The sequence below is a fragment of the Bombyx mori genome, chromosome 4 (genome assembly GCF_030269925.1).
Source record: "Bombyx mori chromosome 4, ASM3026992v2".
NCBI classification, from domain to species: Eukaryota; Metazoa; Arthropoda; class Insecta; order Lepidoptera; family Bombycidae; genus Bombyx; species Bombyx mori.
The window spans coordinates 10034947-10062682 of record NC_085110.1 but is presented as its reverse complement, the minus strand read 5'-3'; the positions used below and the strand labels follow the sequence as shown (position 1 = coordinate 10062682).

General features: G+C 36.7%; 4 protein-coding genes across 5 annotated transcripts; 2 read left to right on the top strand and 2 right to left on the bottom strand.

The window, feature by feature from the left end:
• The first annotated feature begins 817 nt into the window (after positions 1-817).
• On the top strand, positions 818-3959 carry LOC101742888 (probable RNA methyltransferase CG11342). Its single transcript, XM_004926966.5, has one exon. The coding sequence runs from the start codon at positions 2870-2872 to the stop codon at positions 3611-3613; it is 744 nt and encodes a 247-aa protein (XP_004927023.1). The 5' UTR covers positions 818-2869; the 3' UTR covers positions 3614-3959.
• On the bottom strand, positions 3605-11856 carry LOC101743114 (uncharacterized). 2 transcript variants are annotated; one of them, XM_004926968.4, is made up of 5 exons: positions 11814-11856; positions 5599-5864; positions 5404-5495; positions 4386-4485; positions 3605-3831 (listed from the first exon to the last, which is right to left on the bottom strand). In XM_004926968.4, exons 2-5 carry the CDS (start codon positions 5617-5619, stop codon positions 3724-3726), a joined length of 321 nt encoding a protein of 106 aa, XP_004927025.1. In that variant the 5' UTR covers positions 5620-5864; positions 11814-11856; the 3' UTR covers positions 3605-3723. The 2 variants fall into 2 exon arrangements, with proteins under 2 accessions (XP_004927025.1, XP_062524215.1); XM_062668231.1 differs by lacking the exon at positions 11814-11856 and adding an exon at positions 11442-11485.
• Positions 11857-16911: 5055 nt separating this feature from the next.
• On the top strand, positions 16912-20193 carry LOC101744262 (nuclear FMR1 interacting protein 1). Its single transcript, XM_038021874.2, has 3 exons — positions 16912-17568; positions 18536-18803; positions 19193-20193. The coding sequence occupies exons 1-3, from the start codon at positions 17338-17340 to the stop codon at positions 20002-20004; spliced, it is 1311 nt and encodes a 436-aa protein (XP_037877802.1). The 5' UTR covers positions 16912-17337; the 3' UTR covers positions 20005-20193.
• A 3489-nt stretch (positions 20194-23682) lies between these two features.
• RpL3 (ribosomal protein L3) lies at positions 23683-26549 on the bottom strand (the record flags this gene model as incomplete). Its single annotated transcript, NM_001043661.1, is given in 6 exon segments — positions 23683-23914; positions 24943-25121; positions 25208-25387; positions 25464-25786; positions 26104-26272; positions 26357-26549. Coding segments are annotated over 6 exon segments (1239 nt in total), but the record flags the coding sequence as incomplete, so codon positions are not given.
• Positions 26550-27736: the final 1187 nt, after the last annotated feature.

Below are 27736 nucleotides of genomic sequence, written 5' to 3'. Positions count from 1 at the left end.
CATTTAAAATTTAATATTTTCCATGTATGTGTAGTGTAGTTTGATGTATGTGTAGTTTAATCCTAAACGTTACTTTAAGTTTGATTCTGATTTTAATTTTAATTGTAATTCAAATTTTTATATTTTTTTTTGTTCCATCTCATTTAAAATTGAGACCTTAGAACTTGTATCTCAAGGTGGGTGGCGCATTTACGTTGTAGATGTCTATGGGCTCCGGTAACCACTTAACACCAGGTGGGCTGTGAGGTCGTCCACCCATCTAAGCAATAAAATAAATAAAAAAAACATACAGCCGGTCACCGTCCTCGTCGAACCCGTCGCTTGCGACGAAGGGCTCGACGAGCGAACTAACCCATAGACACAGCCCACTGAGTTTCTCGCCGGATCTTCTCAGTGGGTCGCGTTTCCGATCCGGTGGTAGATTCTGCGAAGCACTGCTCTTGCTAGGGTCAGTGTTAGCAACTCTCCGGTTAAGCCCCGTGAGCTCACCTACAAACGTTAGGGCGAAGGTGAAATAGCCTCTCAAGGCTATCAGCATAGGTAGGGGAAAAAAAAATACATACATATTTTACTTATATATACATATTTTATTATAACATACAACATTTATTATAGACATATCTATACTAATACTATAAATCTAAAGAGTTTGTTTGTTTGGTTGAACGCGCTAATCTCAGGAACTATTGGTCCGATTTGAAAAATTATTTCGGTGTTAGATAGCCCATTTATTGAGGAAGACTATAGGCTATATTATAATATCACGCAAAGACCAATACGAGCGAAGCACTATTATAGAATGTTTCAAAATGTTTTTTTTTTTGAGAGCTTCCGCTGCCTGCGCTGCGGAAACGGTTTAAGTATCGCTACTGTATGACAGAATTGTTCCTCTTAAAAAGTTCTAAAAAAAGTCCGTAACAGCGTATTATATCTATCTTTTAAGGTTGGCTCACTATTTTATGCTAACCAAATTTGTGCTAAAATAAAGCATTATAATTATTGGTGAAGGTGTTTTTATAAAGATAATATTAACCCCTATCCAAATAAATACGTTATTCATTAAAAGTATTTGACATTATAGCAAAATAATGATCAAGCACGTAATAATAATGTACAAGGCGCTGGCCGGCCAATGCGCGGCGACACACAATAAGAAGATCAACAAGAAACACTCAAATCACTTCAAGATTGACTTTGAAAATTGTAGATTTTTCTGGATTTCTCCAGGATCCATCATCAGATCATATCCTAATGATTATAGAACCATTCGGGAAGTCTAACCTTTAGAACCAAAAAAAAAGAAAAAAGAATTATCAGAATTCGTTCAAATATTCTCGAGAAATCGGTGAGCATACAGATAAAAAAATTGTGGTCGAATTGATAGCCTCCTCTTTTGAAGTCGGTTAAAAAGCGTGATTTTGGTACCTTAAATAGCTCCTTAACATTCTATTATTCAAAAATATTTTCACTTTCTACGTAAATGAAGTCGCGGGTACAATTTAGCGTTATCCCAAAGTAACTTCCACGTGAGCGAAGTCGCAGGCAAAAGCTAGTTTTATTACAAATATTTGTAATTAAAGCTTTTCTGTAATCATAATTTTCTGTAATAAGCTACCTTATTCCTCGAAATATTTTTTAATCAATGAATTAAAAAAAAAAAAAAAATTGAATTAATAAGATTACGTTTCTTATGCGCAATTCAAACACTATTTCAGAAAAATGTAGCCAGGAATTCCATGGTACCTACCTAAGTACTTCTACACCTGCGAAATCGTGTACGAAGTAAAATATTCATTTTTAATTGCAAGACTTGTTCCTTTCAGTATACCACTCGGAAGCGCATTTTACATTTTGATCAATAAATTAAAATTAGAAAATACGGAATTCTGCCATAAGTCACATGCTTACACGCAAATGCCGCACGCATCGTATTTTACAATAAGTGAAAGATAATGTTAAATATCTTTCACCGTTTCATTTAAACTAAATCAATTAGTCAGTACCATGGTAAAATTTTAACAAATGTTATTTGCAAATATTACGATATACTGATTTAATGCTTAGATGGATGGACGAGCTCATGGCTCACCTGGTGTTAAGTATTTACTAGCCCATAGACATAAACAACATAAATGAAATATTTCAGAAAACCACCCCTCACGTAGCGCACTGTCCGCTTACAAACCGTTTTAAAGCTATTAGGATTTTGCATACTTGGCTGCATTTAAGTAGCCTTGACTATCAGCTCCGGTGAGTGCTTTGTACTTTAACCGAAACTGATCAGGACGGCTTACGTGACAGAACGCAAAAAGTGAGGTTAACTGATTTTTTTTTTAATGTTTGTGCTTTTTCATCTGTTCTAATTCGGGTACTTCAAAAATTTTCATTTCAGTCTCAGTCCTACGATTCCCACCATTTCACCAATAGGGTATTTCATTTCTTTTCACTTTATTTATTCGATGGTTATTTGTTTTATTTCCATTACATTTAATTTTCCTGCTGAATCAAAGGACACATCATCGGCTACAATGTGAGAATTGGCTGTATGTGTAATACTCCCTTTGCTTATCCAAATCAACAAAACGAATAACATCAATGTCAATTTGGAACAAATGCTCCCTTGGCAATTTAATTTTAATTTGGCGTTTAATTAACATATTTACTGAAAGTATTAATAGAATGTTCAATATTAATATTGAGAATTAGGAATGTACTTCCAAGTGTTTACAGGTAGTGCTCTCCGGCAATTAAAAATTCCACGGGTCGTGAATGTTGTTTAAGCCCGTGTATGGTTCATGAATTCATTCCCTGTAGCTCTTTGATTGCAAAATAAACGTTCATATTTACATTTACAACAAGGGAAGTAAAAATGAAAGAACGAACTAAAGATTTGGATTATTTTGGCAGTGATCCTGGGGCTGTTAAATTTGGAAATTTTATAAACTACTATTCATTTCATAACGTGGCTGAGAGAATAAACAATTTGCACCCAAATATGTTTCCCACTTTAACGGAAGATATATATTGCCTGGACATTGGTTGCAATACTGGAGATCTTACAAGAGAATTGTATAAACTATTAAAAAACCTTTATCCTCAATGCATGTTGCACATATTGGCCGTTGACATTGACTCAGTACTCATAAATCGTGCTCAAGAGTCTAACACCGAACGAAACATTGAATACACAACCGCAAATGTCATGGAAAAAAGTGATCGTGATTCAATCAATGAATATCTCAAGAAAAATGGTAGATCAATGTTTGATATCACATTTTGTTTTTCTGTATCAATGTGGATTCATTTGAATAATGGAGATAATGGCTTAAGAGAATTTTTGGAACACATTAAAACAATTTCTAAATCAATAATAATTGAACCACAACCTTGGAAATGTTATAGGCAGGCACAAAAGAGAATTAAGAAAACTGGAAATACATTCCAACTGTATGACACTCTTAAAATAAGAAGTCAAGTTGACATTTTTATAGAAAGTATTTTAAAAGAGCATACACATATAAAAGTATATGAATCACAAAATTCTTCATGGAACAGAAAAATACAAAGTTACAAATTAAATATTCAAACAAATGAAAAAAAGGAATTGATATAATTTTTTAATAAAATCTTACTTAGTCTAACTTAATTTACAAACTTAGAAAAAATATTTACATAGGTATCAATGACATCATTACCTTCACTAAATTACTCAAATTTGCCTCTTTAAGTGACAATTTCCTCTGTGCTCGGCTCAAACTCTAACTTGACATCACCACCCAGGCTTTCAACTTCCATTTCTGGTTCAGGAGCATTCAGCATATTGAGAGTAACCTGTAAATCGACAATAGTACTAATAAATATTTTTGCATAATCATGGACAATGAAGTTAATGTATAAGTTTTACAAAATACTATCATTTATAAATTGTTAAATTATTAAAAGTTAAGTTACCAATAGAAGTGTTTTATTTTTTATTACTCTTAAAATTCTTACAGAAATGCTATGTCTATGGTTTGTATTGTAAGGGTGAAGCCAATAAATCACATGTAACACAAATGAACATGACTATTCAAAAAACTCAACAAAATATTTTTTCAACTTTGATACTGTTGTGTCTTTGTGACCCCCTACAGTGATACAGTTCGGGCCTCAGGACAACTCTCTTTAGCTGGCCTTGAGCCTTGAGGCCCACCCAGCTTTCCAAAAAGTCAATGATGGTTTCCTTACAAAACTTGACAACATTTTATATTGTCATAATATGTAAACTAACAATAAGCCACAGTAATTATTATTTCAACCTGCATCTTTAATGTCCAATTATTGCCATTGGATTCAATAATGTAATTTTAGTTGTATCAGTTTTATATTACAATGCTTCAACTGACTTGTTGTGAAATAGATGTGTGGACGGTGTGTTGACCCGATGTGCTTGGTGCATATTTTTCATCTGTAGCCTTTCGCTTTACTGGGGTTTTCGCCTGCACACTATTAATTTAAAAAACAACAATTAATTATAAATATATATGATAATATACAACTGCTAAATTTTATATTATTTTTTAGATAACTAAAAAACCTAAGATCTTTTTGGTTTTAGGTAAACTTCTTTCTAAACCAGTAAACCATTCCCTGTATCCATCCTCATGCCATTTACCACTGCACCAGTTGGGTAGTGATAGGATAACCAAATTACACCATGTTTATAACTGAATTACAGAATTTTAGCACATTTTTACCTCTGTAGTTAAATGCTACAATAACTTTGAGTAAATTAATCAAACTACTCGTATTAAGTTATTAGTAAACTAAATCAATGCTACTCATTTTTTCATTAATATGATTTAAAAACAAATTTTATTACATTTACAATCAAAATAATAAAATTTATACAAACTTATAATAGTCTATCACTATCCAAATCCTTATAATTATCTATCAGGTGAGCTTTCAGCTTTTGTAAGACCAGTCACACTCCACTGTGACTATCACTAATTGTATGAAATCCATGAAATTCCTAACACTATACACACACCACCTTTTTTTTATTGCTTAGATGGGTGGACGAGCTCACAGCCCACCTGGTGTTAAGTGGTTACTGCAGCCCATAGACATCTACAACGTAAATGTGCCACCCTCCTTGAGATATAAGTTCTTAAGTTCTAAGGTCTCAAGTATAGTTACAATGGCTGCCCTACCCTTCAAACCCAAATGCATGGCAGAAATAGGCAGGGTGACCTACTCACAAGAGATCCTACCATCAATAAATCCTATCATATGCTTATGTAAACCAACCTATCATGTATTGATACTATGAAACCTTTCTTATAGTATCAGTTTTATCACAGTCAAGTGAATTGTTTAGAAATGCATAGAGGACAAACATAGACATTGCTTGATACATGCCTTGGTGTAGTTTCAGCTATTGGATGAAGAAGCATTATCATTTCTGCCAATTTGTTAAAAGCGGCGCCAGCTTCAGTGAAAATTTCGCCAACCTGAAATAATACGAACCAAGTAAAATCGATCAAACATGTAACATTGCATGAGCATCATTTTTATAGAGTATTCATACAGTAAAGCATTTTAGTGATTGTATACCTTAGCAGCGGAATTATTCATTATTAACAATATAAATAAATAGCTTTAAATTAGTAGTATGTACTCTGTTTCTTTACGAATATATTGTTCGATTGTATTAACTAGATAGAGGTCATGTGGTAGGTATATTAGTGTTCGTGTTTTATTTATATAATCATGTACTATAGACCGTTCTACATTGGAGTTAAAGACATCAATACATTAATTCCTCCAATAACTATTAACTACAGTAGGTGTAGGTATGTAGGTACAAATTTTGATTTCTTCTTCTTCTTCTTTATTTTTTGGCTCTGGCACGTTTTGTGCATTAGCCAGCGTCAAGTAATAACGTTTTTATAATTCGCCGTTTTATTTATTTACAGTTTATAAATAATAAAAAACGAAGGGAACTTATCGCAACAAAACATAAATGATTTAGAACGAATTGAATTTACAAAAAAAATCAGAATAATTATATAACAGGGAAAATAAATCAAAATTATAGTTTAATGTTATTATTTAAAATAAACCTACTTAAAATACTATATACAAGGGGATTAAAATCTCGAAGAAGTAAAGAAATATTAGTAGGAAGGGGAACAGAGAGAGATACTAAAGAAGTATATAAGGAAGAATGATCATATAAAGAACAAGAAAAGAAAATATGATTCAGGTCACAATAACTCTCGCCACACTCACAGGCGGTACTAGTTACGATACCAAGTTTGTGCAAATGAACTGGAAGGCTGTTATGTCCCAGACGCATACGAATTATAGTAGAAGTGGCGGTTTTACCAAACGACAATTTGGCAAACCATGGCTTCCTGGGAACAGAAGACTGTATAGCATACAAGAAACGACCCTTAATCCGGCCGCTCTCTTCCCAACACATATTCCACGATTTGTGGAGGCATATGCCGGGCAAAGCAGCAAGATCATGGCCAAAATTCTTGTACGGGTATACGTCACCGGTCACAGTAGCACTGTTGGCCAAACTGTCAGCTTTCACATTTCCAGATATGCCACAGTGACTAGGTACCCAACAAAATGATACTAAATAGTTGTGTGATTGGCAGTGCAACAGCTTTCTCTTACATTCAAATATTACATGAAAAAAAGGGTTAAGTTTTAGGAAAATTTTGCTAAGCTCTGTAATGCACTTAAGGAATCAGTAAATACAACGGTTTTTTTTAATTTGAAAGACAGCACATATTCAAGAGCTTTTAATAGTCCAAAACATTCACCGGTAAAGACCGATGATTCCGGAGGTAATTTAATTTTCTGAACTATGTTGTACTGTTTGTGATACACTCCAACACCAACACACCCACTGGAGTGTTTAGATGCATCTGTATAAATTTGATGCCAGTTAGGCCATTTACTATTGACATTGCAATTAAAATTTTCATTGGCATTAAAATCAGATTTTTCAATGCCAAGAGAAAAGCAAATCACTGGAGAAAGTAAGAGAGAATCATAAGAAGCGCCAAATAAAGGAAGCACCTGAAAAGAATGAGTTGGGGCTTGTAATTGTTTGAATTTCAGGAAACTTTTTAACAGACAAGGTAAAGGTTTATGTGAAGAGGGTACTTTTTTAGAAAGAAACTCTAGTTTCGAAATGAGGGGATGATTATGGAACTGAACAAATCTAAAAATGAATCTGTCGGACAGATATTGACGTCTTAAGTTTAAAGGAGGGTCACAACATTCTATTTGCAGAGCATTAACCGGACTCGATTTCATGGCACCAGAAACAATCCTCAAAGCCCTAGACTGTATGAGATCTAGTTTTCTAAAGCCAGCCACATTACCTGGGTCTAAGAAAAAGGTCCCAAAATCCAGTACACTTCTAATGACAGCATTATACACCAACCTCAGTGTAGCCGGGTGAGCACCCCACCAAACCCCACCGAGACATCTCAGCATGTTCAAGTTTCGCTCACATTTACTAACCACAAATTCGCAGTGTGGTTGACCCGTTAGTTTAGAATCAAGAATAGCTCCTAAGAACTGAACTTGATTCCTAATGGGTAATATATCGCCATCATATGTTATATTAAGTGAGCAGGGAGTACGGGATTTGGTGAAAAGTACAACAGTACTTTTTGAGGGAGACAGATCAAGGCCATTTGCATCCATCCAGATTTTTAGTAAAGATAAAGAGGAGGAAACATATCGTTCAGCAGTACTTACAGACATATCAGAGGCATAAATAACCAAGTCATCGGCATACTGTAATAAACTTGCTGAATCTCCGACTGAACCTTCTAGATCATATGTATAAATATTGTACAATAAAGGACTCAGAACAGACCCCTGTGGCAAACCTCTCCATACCAGCCTACTAGGCTTATAAGGGCCGCCAACATCTAAAATAATTTTCCTCTCCGAAAGAAGATTTACAATGGAATTAGTTAAAAAATAGGGAACCTTTAATTTATCTAATTTACTTTTTAGAATATGTAATAGAACGTTATCATAAGCCGAATTAATATCCAAAAAAGCAGCAACTACTGACTTTTTATCTGAGAAAGCATTACGAATATCCGTAACTAATATGCCTAAATTGTCCCCCACACTTTTACCTTTTCGAAATCCAAACTGAGTTTGGGACAGATATTCGTTATTTTCTATATACCATTCAAGCCGATTTTTAATTAAATGTTCAACAACTTTTGTGATCACCGATGACAAAACTATCGGACGATATGATTTGATATCAGATTGTACCTTAGACGGCTTTAAAAATGGCAATACTATTTGACTTCGCCATGACGGTGGAATGTCACCTGTCAGTAAAATTTTATTTATTAAATTTAAAAAGTAATTTAATCCTTTTTCGCCAAGGTGAGACAAAAAGGAATACGGAATCCCATCTTCCCCTGGAGCACTGTCTTTGACGTGATTTAATACACCTTTTAACTCCACTAACGTAAAAGTTAGATTTAGAGAAGAAGGGGCATCAGAGTTATATTGCTTATAAGACAGGATAGGATCGTTGAGTGGAGCAGAAGGAGGAGCCAAACGATCAAGGAATTGATCTGCTAATTCTATAGGCAGCAACAATGCGTTAGAAGGATTGACAGCTGATCTAAATCTTTTGATATTTCGCCATATGACAGTAGCATGTGTTTCAGGTGATATAGTGCTACAAAATTTCCTCCACCCGTCAAATTTCTTTTTTTTAAATAGTTTTCTAACCTCTTTCATTATAGTCATTAATGCCTCGTAGTTTTTCATAGACATATTATTGCGATAATTACGCTCTGCTGCCTTGCGTTTCTTTATAGCATTGGTACATTCTTCATCCCACCACGGTGGAGATGACAACTTATTACTACGCGGCTTTTTCTTTGGAAAAACATTATCAGCCGATTCTAACAAAATAGCTTTGAAATAATTATTATCTATGACATTAACTTCTGAGCAACTATGAATTTTCTCTTCTATTAATAACGTGTATTGACTCCATTTAGAGTCTATGATTTTGTGTTTGAGGCGAGAGTTTTGAATACACATTGTATCCTTTTTTTTACAGGGAAATGAAATGATTATGGGATAGTGATCACTATTATAAGTGGAACACAAAGTAGACCAAGATAGAGAAGATGCTAACTGGGGAGTACAAATGGACAGGTCAATGGCACTAATTACTTCACCAGGCTTTGTGAGGCGAGTAGGAGAACCCGAGTTTAAAATGCACAGGCTATACATGTCTAAGATATCTAATAATTCATAACCATAACTATTAGATACTGAACTACCCCAAGATGTGTGATGAGAGTTGAAATCACCCAGAATCATGAAAGGCCGAGGAAGAACTGAAATTAAGTTTTTAATTTCATTGAAGATTTGCAAGGAGGGATGAGGGACATAGATAGAGACAAAACAGATACCATCAACAATAGCTGCAATGACAGAAAAGCAGTTACTATGTGAAGGGAGAGGGAAGGAAGAAAAGGTGCTAGAGTTTCTGATGAGTAGGCATACACCACCATATCCATCAGCCCTGTCTTCTCTTAAGCACGAATAACCAGGGATTTTGAATACAAAATCTGGCTTTAGCCAGGTTTCAGATAGAGAAAATATAAAAGGATTAAAAGTATTTATAATATGTATAATTTCATGCTTTTTGTTTATAATACTGCGGCAATTCCATTGAACTAACTTGTCCATGTTGGCCATTATTAATATTAGTATAAGTACGAATTAAATTAGCAGCGTGGGACGGTATAGATAAATTGGGTTCAGAAAGTAATTTGATCAATATAGTAATTAACTCTGCTATTGTCTGTTGTGAATTTGCATTAGACGAGGATGGTAATGCACATCCATTAGAAGGCTCTGGCATATTGTAGTCCCTTACAAGAGACTCATGTGCTACATGATCAAAACCTTTACTGTGTTGAGGAGGAGTTCTGGGTTTAGTGAAGACTGTTTTTTTATAAGATATTGTACGTGAGGATGGTGAACCAGGCAATACTGTATTTCCACCAGGAAGAGATTTAGTTGGGAGAGAGGATACAATATCAGCAAATGATTTAGAAATGGGGGGATGTAATTTTGACGCTTCAATATAGGATAAGCTATTCTCTGCCATTGTTACTTTAATATCTGTTTGTCTCACATACTCTGGACACTTTTTGCTCGAAGCAAAGTGCAGCCCAGAACATAAGCAGCAAGATACACAGTCTTCCTCCACATTACAAGTATCTCCAGTGTGGCCCTGACCACACTTGAAGCACCTGGGCTTTGACCTACATTGGACCTTGGTGTGCCCAAAGCGGCAACAATTAAAGCACTGGATGGTTGGGTATATATACAATTTAACAGGCATAGAATTATAACACATAAATACACGTCTGGGCAAAACTTGTCCATCAAATGTAAACACGACTGTTTGCGAAGGTTTCCATGTGGGTGTGTTGTTTATCATGACTTTATAGTTTAGTCTTCTAATTTTCAGAATTTCCCCACACCCAATGGGTACATTAGTGTTCTGCATAATATCTTCAGGGGACCACTCAGTTGGGACTCCCCTAACTAAACCCATCCTCGTAATGTTAAAAGTTGGGATAAAAGCCTTCATGTTGTTAGTAGCTAAGCAGTTTGAAGTGACAAAGCTGTTAGCGTCTGTATAATTATTAAAAGAAAGTGTCATTTTATTTCGGCCAATACGCTTCAAACTTCCATTAACAATATTTTTGAATAATTTTTTTTTTAAAAATCTGCCAAACACAACTGGGTGTAATGTTGTACCATCATCATCAGCAGACTGTATTTTCTGCACGTGTACCACAAACGGGCCGTGGTCATTGGCATCATAACTAGCCCTACCAATTTGTGTGGAGGCTTTATGAGACATATCAGTGGGAGGAACGGGCTTTGAAGATGTATCAGTGCAAGGACCAGGTGCAGGCAAATCAATAGTGCTCTCAGTAAATTCGTCTTTGCATTGACAGTCCGATTGTTTAAATGTTTCTGTATTATTTTTTCTTTTCCTTTTGTTACAATTTTTACAAATTTTGTGGAGCTGGTTACGCTTCAGCTTCCTTTTAGACACCAAAGAGCAGTCAGAATCCATTCCGGATTCGTTGGAGATTGTGACAAATGCAACCGCGGGGGGCGCTGTGCCCCCCGGGTCCGGAGGCTCGTTCATATAAATATAAAAAACTTACCCCAACTCGAAGAAAAAAAGAATAAAATACAAAAAAATTAAAATAATAATAAAAATTACAAATATATACAAGTTTTAACTATTCTGATCACTTAATAGATTAAAAAAAATATTTTTCAACAAATTCAAACAAAAACCGCGCCCGCCAAATTCAAAGGTTTCCCGCGTTTTTCAATTTTGATTTCACAAATACAAACAAATATACAGTGTGACCAGATTTCATTTGACGAATCTACTGCTTGTGGAGATCTACTGAATTCTACCAAAAGAGAACGTGAAATACTAAAAATCTATTATACTATTTTTTTGCTATCGTGTTACAATGTAAAAACATGAATATTTCCTTGATTAAGCAATAAAATAAGCAAAATAACAAAGAAACCACTATTACTTAAAGAAAAAAAAATTCTTTTTTTTAAATTATATAAATTATAAAGTACTAGAATAACTGAAAAGCATGATTTCTACTAAAATATACCAAATAATTTTTACATACTAAATTCTGTTGCCAGTGTCTCAAAATCTACCAAAAAAGTAGAAATCTACTAAATCTGGTCACGCTGCAAACATAGTTATTACATATTTTTTTAAAGGGATTTTATGACCTAATAGTACTAAAGCGCCTCATTCACGATCCATCTTGCTGTACGTCCCGCCAAGGCCATGCATGATGCACGATGCATTTAGCGCTTTATTCACGATCCATCACGGCTTCCATCAGTAAGTATCTACAGTCAGCGTCGATGCGCCACTTCGATAAAGCGGCACGACACGAGAACCCCCTCATCGTGGCCGCCGGTAACTACATTCCCGATCCTGCGGACAGAATGGAAAGCAGTCGACGTCGCCCAAAACACGTCTTCTCGGATCCACCCGATCCACTAACGGTGCTTCTAGGTACTTCAAGAACCAGTCACCGTTCTCGTCGAACCCGTCGCTTGCGACGAAGGGCTCGACGAGTAAATTAACTCTGAGACACAGCCCACTGAGTTTCTCGCCGGATCTTCTCAGTGGGTTGCGTTTCCGATCCGGTGGTAGATTCTGCGAAGCACGGCTCTTGCTAGGGTTCGTGTTAGCATCGTCGTCAGGTTTGAGCCCCGCGAGCTCACCTACAAACGTTAGGGCAAAGTTGAAATAGCCTCTCAAGGCTATCAGCATAGGTAGGAAAAAAAAAACCCATCACAGCTGTACGTCAGCTCAAGGCCGCGGTGCTGGATGTATCAAGCGCGAACAGAATAATATATATGTCGGAGGCGGCGCCAGGGATGGCTGAGCGGTAGTTTCGTCATCACTCGTATTCGATTGAACTCAGTTTAGTCAATAAAACTTTTCAATCATAATTATTGAAACTCAACACACACAACTTTCACAATGACAGGATAAACCGACAGTTTCGTTGCACATACCGACAGACCGACTGACTGACTGACTGACCGTCAGAGACTCACTGCTGAGACGGACGGAATCACTGTCTGACACGAATGCCACGACTCTGTCCACGTACCGCCATTTTATAACTGTGGCGTTACGGAGTCTACCCTTCATTTTGTGATATTTATCAAAACAACATTTCATCATTTAAAATAATAATCAAAACCACCGTCTTAATATTACTAAAAGTCGTCAACCACGACACGGCCATTCTGTCACTGACGTTTGTGTATCGTTGATATTCCGAACTATTGACCCGGATGCGACACGGCCATCCTGTGTTACACACGTCCTCGTGTGTTAATCTGAAACAAAAGCCAATACCGCACAGTATCATTCACGCTCGGCCATATCTGACCACTCTACTAAAATAAAAGTCTTGTGTCATCACCAATTCTATAACGACATTGAAAGATTACACAAACGAAATAAGTGATTTACTACTGCTGCAAGTTCTCCCCGTACAATTCATGTACACAGTAACTAAGTCACCCCTGTGACTACAAGTGTTCAATGATAGTCATCCCTGTGACCACAAGTGTTCAATGATAGTCATCCCTGTGACCACAAGTGTTCAATGATAGTCATCCCTGTGACTACAAGTGTTCAATGATAGTCATCCCTGTGACTACAAGTGTTCAATGATAGTCATCCCTGTGACTACAAGTGTTCAATGATAGTCATCCCTGTGACTCTAATCAACAGTCATCCCTGTGACTACAAGTGTTCAATGATAGTCATCCCTGTGACTACAAGTGTTCAATGATAGTCATCCCTGTGACTACAAGTGTTCAATGATAGTCATCCCTGTGACTCTAATCAACAGTCATCCCTGTGACTACAAGTGTTCAATGATAGTCATCCCTGTGACTCTAATCAACAGTCATCCCTGTGACTACAAGTGTTCAATGATAGTCATCCCTGTGACTACAAGTGTTCAATGATAGTCATCCCTGTGACTCTAATCAACAGTCATCCCTGTGACTCTAATCGACAGACCTTTTATGAGAACCATCGCATATAGATTTCTCGACAAGAGAACATTCGGCACCAAAATCCAAATAAAAATAATACGACTCACCAGATTGTTCTCATTTACCAAAAATACTCGATATTACACAGCTACCGGCATGTCGCTCCGCTCGGCCGGTGAATAGTTGACCCATCGAGCGCCGACAGACTGTGCTTGCGTCCCATATCTCGTATTGGCTGCAGCAATTACGTGTTGATTGCGACATGGTCTTCCTGATTGTACATGTCCTCGTGTGATGGTTAACCTACAATCAAAAACATCCACGAGAACACTTGTTCCGCTCGATCACTCCTGACTACACTTTACGACTTATCGGAAACTTTAAAGTCATCAAAGCTTTAAACTGTTTTAATACCATTTTAACCAAATCAAACAATAGGGTATACAAAGTTCACTATTCAGCAGTCAGAGCACGTACCACAGTCGTTCATCAAACTTCAAATTTACTCTGTACAAATCAGGCATAGCTTACAGGAACTCAGATCAAACAAAACTTCCGAGTAAAAATATCTAACGCCACGGCTCTCCAGCCGACCAGCAATCGCAATTGCCCTCATGATGCGCATCCACCGCGTGGATCGCCCGTGTGCATCACCCGCTGACTACACACGATGGTCTTTACAGACCCCGACCTCCGCCAGAGCCAAACGCGCACCGCGCACCCACGGACTACTTGAGTTGCCTCAAGAGACACCGATTTCTACCGGGCTACGACTACGTAATAGCTACTGGTACGGTCGAACACAATACGGCCGATAGACTATCCTTACTCGAGTTTTCACCACAATTTAAGCTTGCTCTTCATCATCATCATTTACATCAACCTCGACTGGTATGTGTCATGCTGGCATTTTTCTTAGCCTATCATGTGGGTATTTGTAAGTACGTTTTGAATTTAAAGCTTTCAATGTGTAACGGTCACCATCCAATACTTCAACTACTTTAAACGGCCCTTTAAACTTCGTATCTAATTTCGTTTGATTACGCTCTGCGTTTTAATGTGTGGACGAGCTCACAGCCCACCTTGTGTTAAGTGGTTACTGGAACCCATAGATATCCACAGCGTAAACACACCACACACCTTGAGATAGAAGTTCTAAGGTCTCAGTATAGTTATAACCGCTGTCCCACCCTTCAAACCGAAATACACCACTGCTTCACGGCAGAAATAGGCAGGGTGATGGTACCCGTGCTGTCGACGGCACTATACGGAGCACCCGTCTGGTGCCACGTCGTTACCCACGAGAACGTCCCCGCGCTGCGACGCCGGCAGCGCGCGATCGCAGTCAGAGTCATTCAAGGATACCTCACAGTCTCCTACGAGGCGGCGCGCCCTAGCGCAAGTGCAGCCGGATCGCGGGGGCTCCAATCTCGGCCGTCCGTGCTGGAGGCGTGGTCTCGTCGTTTGGCGGACCCGTCGGCCGGCCTCCGTACCATCGAGGCGATCTGCCCGGTTCTCGCGGACTGGGTGGGCCGCGACCGCGGAAGTCTCACCTCCGGCTACCTGTGCAGACTCACAAGACATTTTACCACCGTGCAAACTTCTTACCGCAACAAATCTTACCAGCCACCACGCAAACTACAATTTTACGGGTTCCACCTCTCCTACACGATGTTACTCCCACACTGAGGAAGCCAACCGCGAACACTTGTCAAGCACGCACAAGCACGCACTTCACCGGAAAAACCTGCATCCGCCAGCGGAACCCGAACGCCGCCGCATCGCCAGACACGAACGCACCGGACGTCTTATCTTACAGGTCACGACGACTTCAGATGTGTCAATTTTTCTTCCCCACGGAAACTTGCTTGCTTTCTTGTTTGCTTGCTTGCTGGAGCCCGAAGTCATCGAACGTGTAGTGTTATTGGTATTGAATCTAGTATATTCTAAAATTTCAGCGACAATTCACAGTCTCATGTCCTGGTTTACTGCACTAGTGCCATGTAACTCTAGCAGAAGTCAGCCGCTTAAAATAACTCTTGTCGGAACTACCCACTCGTCATTGAGATTTGCACTTGCCTTAATTTCTTGCAATAGCTTGTTACGTTTTGTATTTCCGCTAGTAAATGCCATGTGATGAAGTCGACAGTCAAACTGGGCAACATGAGCCAGAACGTAAGATGTGACGATTTCTTCGTGGTCAGATCTTCCATCGAGGTAACAGAGACGTTATTACACGACTTACGTATGCTGCATTCACGCTCTTGTGGCGTACCACTACTAGTATTCTGATCTGCATCATGTTTTTTTTTGCTGTACTTCGAACATGTTCAAACACGTCACGCCAGTGAGAGTAGAGTCCTGATCTCACTTCTGATGTCGGCACGCGTCAGGGATGGCTGAGCGGTAGTTTCGTCATCACTCGTATTCGATTGAACTCAGTTTAGTCAATAAAACTTTTCAATCATAATTATTGAAACTCAACACACACAACTTTCACAATGACAGGATAAACCGACAGTTTCGTTGCACATACCGACAGACCGACTGACTGACTGACTGACCGTCAGAGACTCACTGCTGAGACGGACGGAATCACTGTCTGACACGAATGCCACGACTCTGTCCACGTACCGCCATTTTATAACTGTGGCGTTACGGAGTCTACCCTTCATTTTGTGATATTTATCAAAACAACATTTCATCATTTAAAATAATAATCAAAACCACCGTCTTAATATTACTAAAAGTCGTCAACCACGACACGGCCATTCTGTCACTGACGTTTGTGTATCGTTGATATTCCGAACTATTGACCCGGATGCGACATATAAAATATTCGATATTAAATCGATCGAATGAAATGAGAGGACGTGTTTTAATTTATCTAAAATGCCAGCTGTTTTATCAAAACGCCAGAAAATGGGAGTTCTTCTGATGTTGTCAGCAGCAGCAGAAGAGAGGAAAAAAAAAGCAAGAGGTTTTAGATGAATATCATATACACTCTAGGGGTAGGGCAGACAAGACAAGGTCGAAAGTGGGGGGAAAAAATATTTTTGCAATTTTATTTCCAAAACACGAGCAATTTTACTGTTTTATATTTAAATCTTATTTAAAAAGTTAGTTTGTTACAGAGACAGTTAAAAAGACGCTATAAAAAAAAGTGCGTTATTTCACGTTCCGTTCCACAGTATAAGCAAAATTTTGTTACTTTTTGTGCAAAAAGTCAATATAATTGCTTATTACAGAAACAGTTACAATGCACATTAGTTGCAACAAATTTACTATGTGAATATATTAAAATAATAAAATATATTTCGGTAAAAACATGACATAAAATTTTACAAAATACACGCTTACCGTGAATGGAACGTGAAACGTCAAATGTGTCATCTACCTTTACGATTTTTCTAATATTTACGGAAACTTTAAAAAATTATATCTCGTAAACCGGGAGTCTCCGCAACTTGAAATTTTGCAAAAAGCTTTTTATTTATGAGTACTATCTACAACTAATATTGTGAACTTCCAAATCGACGGACCCAAAAAGAAAGTTTAGCCAAATTCATTAATAATTTGTGGCGTAGGTAACTTGAATGAGTTGAATTAAAAAGACGAAAACTACATCAGATTCAGGGATCGCTGTTAAAAAAGTTAACGCATGGTATAAGATGCAATATGAACCCTATTGAATTAAGTAGGTATATACCGCAGTCTCCAAGAATGCCGAACTATCCACGATTTTGTTTTCCGAATACTCAATGGCGATTCAACTATGGCCCACGTGTGTCTTCTTGGTCGAATCAAACCCAATCCATTATTGATAGAAATGAAGAACATTGGTGTGAAACTTGTGATAGAGGATTTCCTAATGCAGTCATTCTGGAGAAACATAAAAATCAACATGAAGTAAGTATTTAAGTAGTTTATGCTATCAAAATTGGTATAAAAATGTGCACCCAACATTGAAGAAAATTACTAATTTCAATAATATGTATTTATATAGATTTACAATGCCATTACACTTTTTTCTTTGAGGCTATTTAAATGATAAGTTCTCTAATGCTGACATCTTTTGCTTGTCACTTGTAGCATATAGAAAAGCTGTTTTGGAGTGTTTATAGGGTGATTTGGCCCGATAAGTGTTGTAGTTTTATAGTGTAAGTTAATGTATAAAATGATATGTGCGTATTGTGTTGCTTTTGTTTTTTTGTAATTTAAATTTCTAAATTTCTCTTCTTGTTCACAGTCTACTTAAATGCGATTTTGATTGTGGAAACATATTTGGTTATTGTTTTAGCTATATTTTTTTTAAATATTTATGTTTTGTATTGTACAGTTTGTTTCCCAAATAAATAAATAAATAAGGTCTATGCCAATGGCTTACAATTTATTTAAGAGCTCAAAGATGAAATTTGTGAACTTATCGAAGACATACTGCTGCAAATTGTTGATTTGATGATGGTAAATTTTATGAAAAGAATATGGTCTTCCAAGAGTTGCTATGGCTGTCATTTCCCTGATGATGTTTTTCATTAATGCATATACTCCACCAAGCAATTAAATAAACATCTAATGTTTTTGCTTTCAAAATAAATCTTTTTCATGTCATTAAGTTGGGCAGCCATTGTACTGAGAAACAGATTTAGAATTTATGTCTCAAGGTTGGGTGATAGCTTTAATGTGGTTGATGTGAATTGAGTCCAGTGACCACTTAACACCAGATGGGTAATGAACTTGTCAACATATCTTAGCAATAAAAATATGTTAATTATAATAACTTGTGCTATAAATAATTCACAAACAAAACGTCTCAACTGATTATAATTCAATAATTAATACTCATAAAACTATATTTCTGAAAATATATTTTCAGAAATGCAATATAGATGGATGCGGATTTGTAGCACATCCAAAGATAATAACCAAACACATACAAATGCAGCACTCGACTGGTCTTTACAAAAAAATTGCTAAATTAAATAATCCAGAGGAAATAAAGACATGGCGAGAAGATAGAAGAAGAAACTATCCAACACAAGCTAATATTGAGAAAAAAGCTGCAATGGTTAGGGAGAAAATTGAAAGAGGTGAAAAAATGGGACTTTCAAGAGACAAGAATATGTGTGACAATAAAAAATCAGGTACTTACAAACCAAAGTTCATTTCTATTTTAATCATCATGACATGGCCTGTATTAGGTTAATTAAGTAGTCACTTTAGGTCAGGTTAGCTTGTAGAAAGATTTTATAATTTAATATTTTTTTAAACACTATGAGTTTATCTACATGATGTTAAGTGGTTACAGGAGACCATAAATATCACAACCTGAAAGCCACCTCCTGCACTCACCAATAATTCATAGCCAAACCTCAGTTACATTCTGTGAACAGTAAGAGTAAGGAGTAAAATATAAAGACACAGTTAAAAGGCAACATTTTCACCTTTTAGCTATATAAAATTACTTACTCTAAATCATCCCCTATCTGAATTAACGCCTTGTTTTTAATTTTAAATGCACCTTTAATTTTAGGTATGAACAGAAAATACAAAAGTGATAATAGGAAATTCAATAACAAATGTGAACTAAATAGAAGAAAACCAATTGAACAAAAATTTAAAGCAAATCAGAAACCTTCCCAAACACCATTTAAAAAAACAAAAGTTCTACCAGTTCTTGATGATAAAAGATCAATTAAACCATTTTCTGGTATACAAGATATTCTGTCAGAAAGTGTAACTCCAGAAGATATTATGGAAACAGAAAAATTTGACCTTGGCATTGAAGATGATGATGTGAGTGAAGAAAATGTACTTAACACAAAAACAAACATTAGTTCTGAGTCAACTGTATGTAATGCCCTTTCTTTACTTATTTGTGAATATGGGTCTTCTGATGATGATGAGACTACTGTATCAAAGGAAAACATTATTGACAAATGTAACCAAAATTCAGAAACAAATGGAAATCTTCATAAAGTCAACTCAGATCCTAAAAGTGTAGCCATACCTAATTTAAGTGTACCTGAAATGTCAGAACATAAAAGAAAAGATAGTAAAAGCTGTCTTTTGGATGTTGATGATGATGGCCCTGAAGAAATAGCAATATTAAAGAAGGACATAACAGAACTTACTCCGGATATAATACCTGATAAAAAATCAGTTCCTATAGAGAAAAAAGAAAAAATTAAGAGTTACCCTACAAAAGTAATTAAAAAACCACCAAGGTCAAGGGTGCCCTCTACACTTTTACAAAAACTACTTTTTAAGGAAGTGAAACAGGAACGTAATATTATTTTGCAGTGTATAAGACATATAAGAAAAAACAACTATTTTACCAAATAAATATTGATGCTTGAAAGGCAAACATGACTAAGCGACAATAACAGCTTTATACATAAATGAAATGATTTTAATAGACCTAGAAATATATATTTTTTGCGCATCGAATATGGCTAATTGCCTATCATTTATGTACAAAGCAGTTATTGTCGCTTAGTCACGTTTGCCTTTCAAGCATCGATTATATAAAAATGGGTTTTATTCAATTGATGTTGTCTTTTGTGGTTATTGTTTTTAGTTACTATATTATGGAGTTACTAGCTACAGCTACTGACAACTACTACAGCTTTGAACTACCAAAGTAATTTTATATGCCAGTTGTAATTATAAATATAATTATATATTTTAACCTGAGAATGTCTTATACTGAAAACTAATGCGTTATCTTTAATAATTTAGGAAAAAACATTTAACTTATGTTTATTTACATTATGGGGTCGAAATTTAATAATAATTAAATTATTTACCTAAATGTTATGTTAAAACATGTTTAAATATTTAGCCAATGAAATGTCGAACGTAATTAATTGTAAAACTCGAGCTGACCGTCGCATATGATCTAGGTCAAACCATCAGAAAACACCAGTAGTCAACATAAATAACGCTATGTGGTGGCAGCCGCTAACTACGTTCTAAAATCGAAGGTAGACTAGGTAGTAGATGTATTTGCGAATCAGCTGCCTCAGTTATTATACTTCTTTGGAGGACTAACTAAACCCCCAGATGCCCTAATTACGTTAAAAATGCGTGAGTAAAAAATACAATCGTTTTCATAATCAGGGTGATCGTACATGGCTTGTCAAAACAGAAAAAAAACTTGTAATCATTTATTTCCCTTTAAAGAGCAGCAACATTTAAGAAGTCCGGCAGCTGGACTATCCGTATTCCTTATTTCAGGATGGAAGGTTAACTCATAGAGTAATATTATATATGGTTTAACTGCTGGCCTTTGCAGATTCGCCATAACAAGTAGGTGCGTTTTTTTTTAATTCTCCTACCTAAGCCGGTGGTAGCCTTAGAGGGCTTTGCCAGCATAAACCTAGCTAGTAGGTGAGCTCACGGGTCTCTAGCAAAAGCAGTGCTTCGCAGAATCTACCACCGGATCGGAAACGCGTTACACGTTAGTGGATCAGGAGGATCCGAAATGACGAGCTTTGGGCTATGTCGACTGTTTTAGCCCGTAGAGTCGGGTATGTAGTTATCGGCGGCCACGAGAAGAGGGTTTTCGTGTCGTGCCGCTTTCTCAAAATGACGCGCTGATGCTGACTGAAAATACTTACTAATGTAGTCAATCCCCATGCCATCGTGGAGATCCACATTCCCGACGAACAACGGTGCTCCGACGGCTATTCTGCAAAAACGAGATTTGGATGATTTGAAAGGGTTTGAAATTAGTGCGGACCGCGTGAGCAAACACTACCCTTGCATAAGTCATGACTGGGCGTATGCAAGTTTTGTAGTGTCACTTTATTACGAAGGGACAATTTACTTTGCTTGTAAATCATCGGATAGAGGCGGGCGAGTACGAACTCAAGATACCTGAATCGTGCTGAAACGACGTTTCCGAAATAAGTTTGCATTAAACAAGTTTGAATAATAACTGAAGTCGTCGTGGCCTAATGGTTATGACGTCCGATGCATTTGTGTTGAGCGATGCACCGGTGTTCGAATCAATGGCGGATCCAGGGGGGGGGGGGGTCATGACCACCCCCTGAGCTGGTTCCAGGACTTAGGTGGACCACTAATTGAATATAATGATTTTATTTATATATTTTGTAACCATACAGATTTTATGTAACTACATACCTTCAATATTTAATTAATTTAATATAATATAATAACTTTGTATAATGGCAAACGTTTGGGAACGAACGCATCGAAATTTGACTATGTGACCCCCTCCTGACGCCAAAGCTGGATCCGCCCTTGGTTCGAATCTCAGGCAGGTACCAATTTTTCTAATGAAATACGTACTCAACAAATGTTCACGATTGACTTCCACGGTGAAGGAATAACATCGTGTAATAAAAAATGAAACCCGCAAAATTATAATTTGCGTAATTACTGGTGGTAGGACCTCTTGTGAGTCCGCGCGGGTGGGTACCACCACTCTGTTCTGCCGTGAAGCAGTAATGCGTTTCGGTTTGAAGGGTGGGGCAGCCGTTGCAACTTTACTTGAGACCTTAGAACTTATTCTCAAGGTGGGTGTGTGGATGTCTATGGGCTCCAGTAACCACTTAACACCAGGTGGGCTGTGAGCTAGTCCACAATGCGACGCTATATTAAAAAAAAGTGTTTAGTTCTATGGTAAGCTGCATGTTGTAAATATTCAATGTTTAATCATAAAACAGTGTAAATAGGTAAACTATATTGTGTATTAGTAAGTGTATATATAGGCCCCGACAGTTATAAACTGAACTGACCATTGTAAATATTCCAATACAAAGTGAGTGATATGTGTATACTGAGCTAAGTGATCTAGACGAAGAAATTAATAATAAACTTAGTCGACTGAATTCAGAAGCAAATTTAGAATCTTCTGATTACACTGTTCCAAATTCAGTTACTGAATCACTTGTCAGTTTAAGCGCGACGAAGTTGGACGTGTCGTGTGTAAGAGGATGGCTCCAGTATTGTCTAGACTCTAGACAAAAAAAAACTTGGCGTAGCCGTCGCTGTCGGTTCAAGTGAAAAAAAGAAAAGAAGAATATGGGTGAAGAAATATTTATTGCTCCGCGGAAAGATTGCAAATATTAACATTATGATTGATTTAGAACCAGCAACTTTAGAAATTATCTATAAATGGATTCGAGATCGTTTGACCTAATAATAAACCTTGTGACACCGTTTATTCAAAAGCAGGATATTATCCTACGATAGTCTAATATATAAATATTACATATCCTACGATCCTATCCTACGATAGTATAAGTTCAAAAGAAAGATTGGTTGTAATACCGGACACTCACATTCGCACGAATACGCAAACCCACAAGTGTAGGACATTTGCAAATGAGCAGTTTTCGCTACATTCGCGGTTTTCCAAGCTGTGTCGATTTTTTAACGGACATCAAAGCGCGCGAACCGCGATTGTTCAACAATAGTAAATAGATTTCGGGTCGGTGCAGAAAATCAGTCTCTTCAAATAACAGCTCACTTGAAATGTGAGCTCTTATTTTGTTTAGTTCACTTCTAACACAGCCAATGTCAACCCGACATTCGTAAACAAGTGTGAGGAAGTAAAATTTAATTCTTTAATATGCTGCTAATAACCCCTGCTGACAAAAATTATCCCTGAAGCTGATCATTAATGGATCCCAGGGCCGAACGCTGAAAGTGGTACCTAAGATTCATCTGGCCATTCCTTACTTCTCAGAACAGCTTTAAGTTTTCTGTTCATGTGGCCAAAAATCCTGCACGTATTAGCTCAAAATACATCTTAAATATGGTTTACGTTTAAGTATCGTGATAAATTCACTACGTGTGCAAGATATATAGATTAGATGAATTAGGGGATATTTAGAATTCGTTTCAGGTGTTTTATTTTCCCTCTATAATCGATGTAGATACTATATATACTATATTTTATGTAATTTCCCCAGAATATTATAGATGGGTAAAGTATAAAAAGTTTAACTATAAGTTAAACTTCTTTCAAACAAATGATTGAAATAAAAAGTATTTTGCATTGTCAAATGTTTATTTTCACGGACGACACTTAAGGCTGCGCAGCAGCCGCTGGGGTTGTGGTAGCCGCAGCTTCTTCGCGAATACGATCCTTCTTGAGTGTACCCATGAATGCAGCCTTGTCAGCCGGCGTTTGGAATCGACCATGACCGAACTTGGACGAGGTGTCAATGAATTTGAGGTTGATCTTTTCTAGTGCAGCCCTCTTTGTATGCACACGCAGAGACTGAAATCAATATATCAATTGTTTTTACAAATATAACAAAACTGAAAGTTCTGAAAATGGTGTCAGAGGTGGATGTATAGCATGCTAATCTACTATGTATAAATCATTTAGATTATGTTTATGTCCCTAACTTTATTGCTACCCTAAAATCTCATTTGATATTCAGAAGCACCACAATGATACTTGTTTGTTTTTTGTAAATGAAGTAAGTTCTTGCTTGATTTATTTTTAACATTTTGGAAAGTCAAGTGAAAAAGTAAATAGCCTTTTTTAAGTTTAAAGTCAATAATAATTTAATTAAGTTGCAATATTCATATTAAATTTAATTTGGACCTTAAAGTTAGATAGATGTCTGTTCATGAAGAAAAAATGTACTTCTTTTTATTGCCCGAGCAGGCAGACTACTAGCATATGGCCCACGTGGCGGTAAGCGGTTACCGTCGCTGATGGACATTTTAGCAATGCCAGGGGCAGAGCCAAGACGCGGCCTATTTTTATTATTTACTAGCTGTACCCATTTAAAATTAACAACACTTATTTCTCACCCCCACAAAAATTCTCATCATTAACACCCCCGCAACTGGTGTAGGTAGTCCAACACTCATATAAATATTAGCCTATCCATTAAGTACATGTATTTTCTACATTTCAAATCAATCAGAAGCATGGTTCAGTAGTTATAACGGAACATCGTAAAAACCACTAGATTTATAATTAGTATAGATTTCACTAAAAAATTAGAATTTTAGATCCTATAAAAAGCCATAAAATTCAAATGAGCCTATGGTGTATCATAAAATCTTCCATCTTGAGGACATGATTTTAATATAGCATGGCACACATTTCTAAAATTTATATTATAGCAAGGTTAAATAAGTATATCATGGAACAAATAGATGAACAATTCAAATTTAAGACAAATTCAACTGACAGTTAAGCGGAGCTGAGCTTAAAAAAACACTTATTTATTCATTTCTTTTTTTACACCAAATTTGCACATCTCCCGAATTAAAGGGACACAAACTAACCTTTCTAAGAGTAATGATACGCTTTTTAGGTCCCATGCAGCAACCCTTGATCATCACAAAGTCGTTGTTTACTTCACCATAATGGGGGAAACCTCCCATCGGTGTAATGGATTTCTCAGACAGGTCATACTCAGTAGATGCATTGTTTTTAATAACTTTGCCATCCTTTTTGTGGATTCCTAAGATAAAAAACATCAATTTTCATAAATCAATAATATCAAGATATATTTAATTTCATATAATTGTTATGTCAAAAGTTATTTACCTTGTCCAATACGATAGATTTTCTTGTTCATTTCAGTACGGTGATGATAACCTTTCTGACCAGCACGAGCTACAGTGAACGACACCCTAGAAGGATGCCAAGCTCCAATGCAGGCAACTTTCCTAAGACCCTTGTGTGTCTTACGGGGTAGCTTCTTTGTGTGCCAACGAGAAGTGACACCTAGTATTTAGAAAGTATGTGTTAATAATCTCTTTAGACACTATAATATACACAAGTTTACATTAACACAACTAACCTTTGTATCCTTTGCCCTTGGTGACACCAATGCAGTCAATCATTTCATCTTGGGCAAACACAGAATCGACAGGGATAGGTTTCTCCAGATGTTCTCTGGCCCATTTCACTTTGTCCTCGATGGTACCACCGTTAAGTTGGATTTCCATAATGTGAGCCTTCTTTTGTCGCTGTTTTAACAGCTTCATTTGAGTGTGGGCAATGACTCTTACAACACTACAGTAGCGGATCATCTTCTTGAAATCTTTTTCTATTGATTTGCGTCCAAGCTCATCCTGCCATTTCTTACTGGCTTTAGTGAAAGCCTTCTTCTTGCATTTGTACCTGATTAATTAAATCAAACCCCATGCTGTAAGAGAAACCCAGTAGTCTCATCGTGGAGCGGAGACTACTTGGTAACTATATGCACAAAGTAACATACTCTAGGCATATTAATAAAGCTCTCATCTTTCGAGAGGAGAGCTGTAGATTAAATTATTAAAAATTTTGGGAAACTTTAGAATTACTTAAACCTTTACAATTAATATAATTTTTCCAACAATTTAAATTACAGATTAAATTGATAATTACTCAATTACTTTTAGATAAAGATTTCAGTTTAAAAGAAAATAATGTGAAGTATGTTCCAATACCAAACGTACCAGTTTTTGTAGAAGCGACGTCGACAGTCTTCAGACATATGCTCCGCCCAGACAGTCAACAGAGCGCGTAGTCCATGAGGGGTCTCAATGTATCCAACAACACCGACACAAACCATCGGAGGAGTCTCGATGATGGTGACAGCCTCCACGATCTCTTTCTTGTTGATTTCTAACAAACAAATAAACAACTTAGTATAGAACACTACGGCTTAATGGAAAATCAATCTATCAATATCAAACATAAGACACTTACTTGAACCGGGACGGTCAGGTTCTCTAACCACGTGGGTCATACCGGCCTTATAACCGATAAAAGCAGTCAAATGAACAGGTTTGCTAGGGTCGTCTTTCGGGAACGCCTTGACCTTACCACGATGACGACGGGACCTCTTTTTGGGATAGAATCCCATAGACCCATGACGGGGTGCTGAAAATTTTCTGTGCGACTGGAAAAAGATAGACAACGTAAGAACAGAAATACCACGTATTTAGCGCCGTAACATGCGTAAAAGGTGCCATCAGTCCGCCCTAGTATTAATCTTCATTAAATTTCAGGTTCTAACCGTTTATATAATGAACTAGTGATCATCATGTGGCTTGTAATTAAGAGTTATAGAAGAAAGTGACTTAAAACAAATCGTCACTTTTTTTTAAAAATTATGTTTTCTCTAATTTCAAACTGCGAATCCAAAGATTCAAGCAATGATGTTAAAGATTAATAGTGATTATTAAGGCTCCAACTCACCATGCTGGAAGACAGTCGCAACTAAAATGGACGACTCAACATGATTTTAGCAGTGTTGCCAACAGTTATACCAGCTTTCCACCGTATTCAACCTTGAAATCCACCAGAACACCACTAAAAGTACTACATTCAAACTCGCTAAATTTTACACTAAAATAAAGTATAAGGAAAGAAAATAAATTTAGGAATTATTACTTTCTTTTATTATTACAAAAATTGAGCACATTTTTATTCTTTACATAAAATTATACGACTAACTAATTGTTGCTAGGCAACAACTATTCTTCTTAATAAACTTATGATGGTTACACAGATATAGTAAGAAGGCCAGTTCTAACAACGGTAACCACTCACCATCAGGTGGGCCGTATGCTCGTCTGCTTACAAGGGCCTTAAAAAAAAAACTACCTTTTCTAGGTAAATCAACATGAAAATTATTCAATAACGACTAATTCTAAGTTAAGTCGTCTTCTTCAGAGGAATCATTTTTGTCTACACCATTATTGCCATGCAGATTTATATGACTCTTTAGTACCATTGTGATTTACAACGGCTATTTGAATTTTATAACTATTGCAGCATTTTCGTTCCAATCTCAAACAACAGCGCACTCTCAATGTAGCAGTTAAAAAATTTAACTTCATTCTATTCCTCCGTTTGTTTTTTATTATAGTCATACTGCTAAATAGTCTCTCAACATCGGTATTAGAATGAGATAGTATTAAGAGACTAATCACAAAATTCGCTAATTCATTAAATCTCGGCTCTCTTTGAGTTAACACATGAGATTTGAATCTGTACCATTAACATTTATTGTCACAAAATCTTGAATATTTTGTGTAAAAAATATCTACTTTCTGGGTAGGCTACATTAGTTTGTCAATTAGT

Bases quoted from the DNA above. Each gene is read 5' to 3' on its own strand.
- LOC101744262 (XM_038021874.2), top strand. From the start codon at position 17,338: ATGAACCCTATTGAATTAAGTAGGTATATACCGCAGTCTCCAAGAATG. The intron at 17,569-18,535 runs GTAAGTATTTAA...ATATATTTTCAG, and splicing joins AACATAAAAATCAACATGAA to AAATGCAATATAGATGGATG. The intron at 18,804-19,192 runs GTACTTACAAAC...CTTTAATTTTAG, and splicing joins GTGTGACAATAAAAAATCAG to GTATGAACAGAAAATACAAA.
- LOC101742888 (XM_004926966.5), top strand. From the start codon at position 2,870: ATGAAAGAACGAACTAAAGATTTGGATTATTTTGGCAGTGATCCTGGG.
- LOC101743114 (XM_004926968.4), bottom strand. From the start codon at position 5,619: ATGAATAATTCCGCTGCTAAG. The intron at 5,496-5,598 runs GTATACAATCAC...GTATTATTTCAG, and splicing joins TGAATAATTCCGCTGCTAAG to GTTGGCGAAATTTTCACTGA. The intron at 4,486-5,403 runs GCATGTATCAAG...TTAAATTAATAG, and splicing joins ATAGCTGAAACTACACCAAG to TGTGCAGGCGAAAACCCCAG.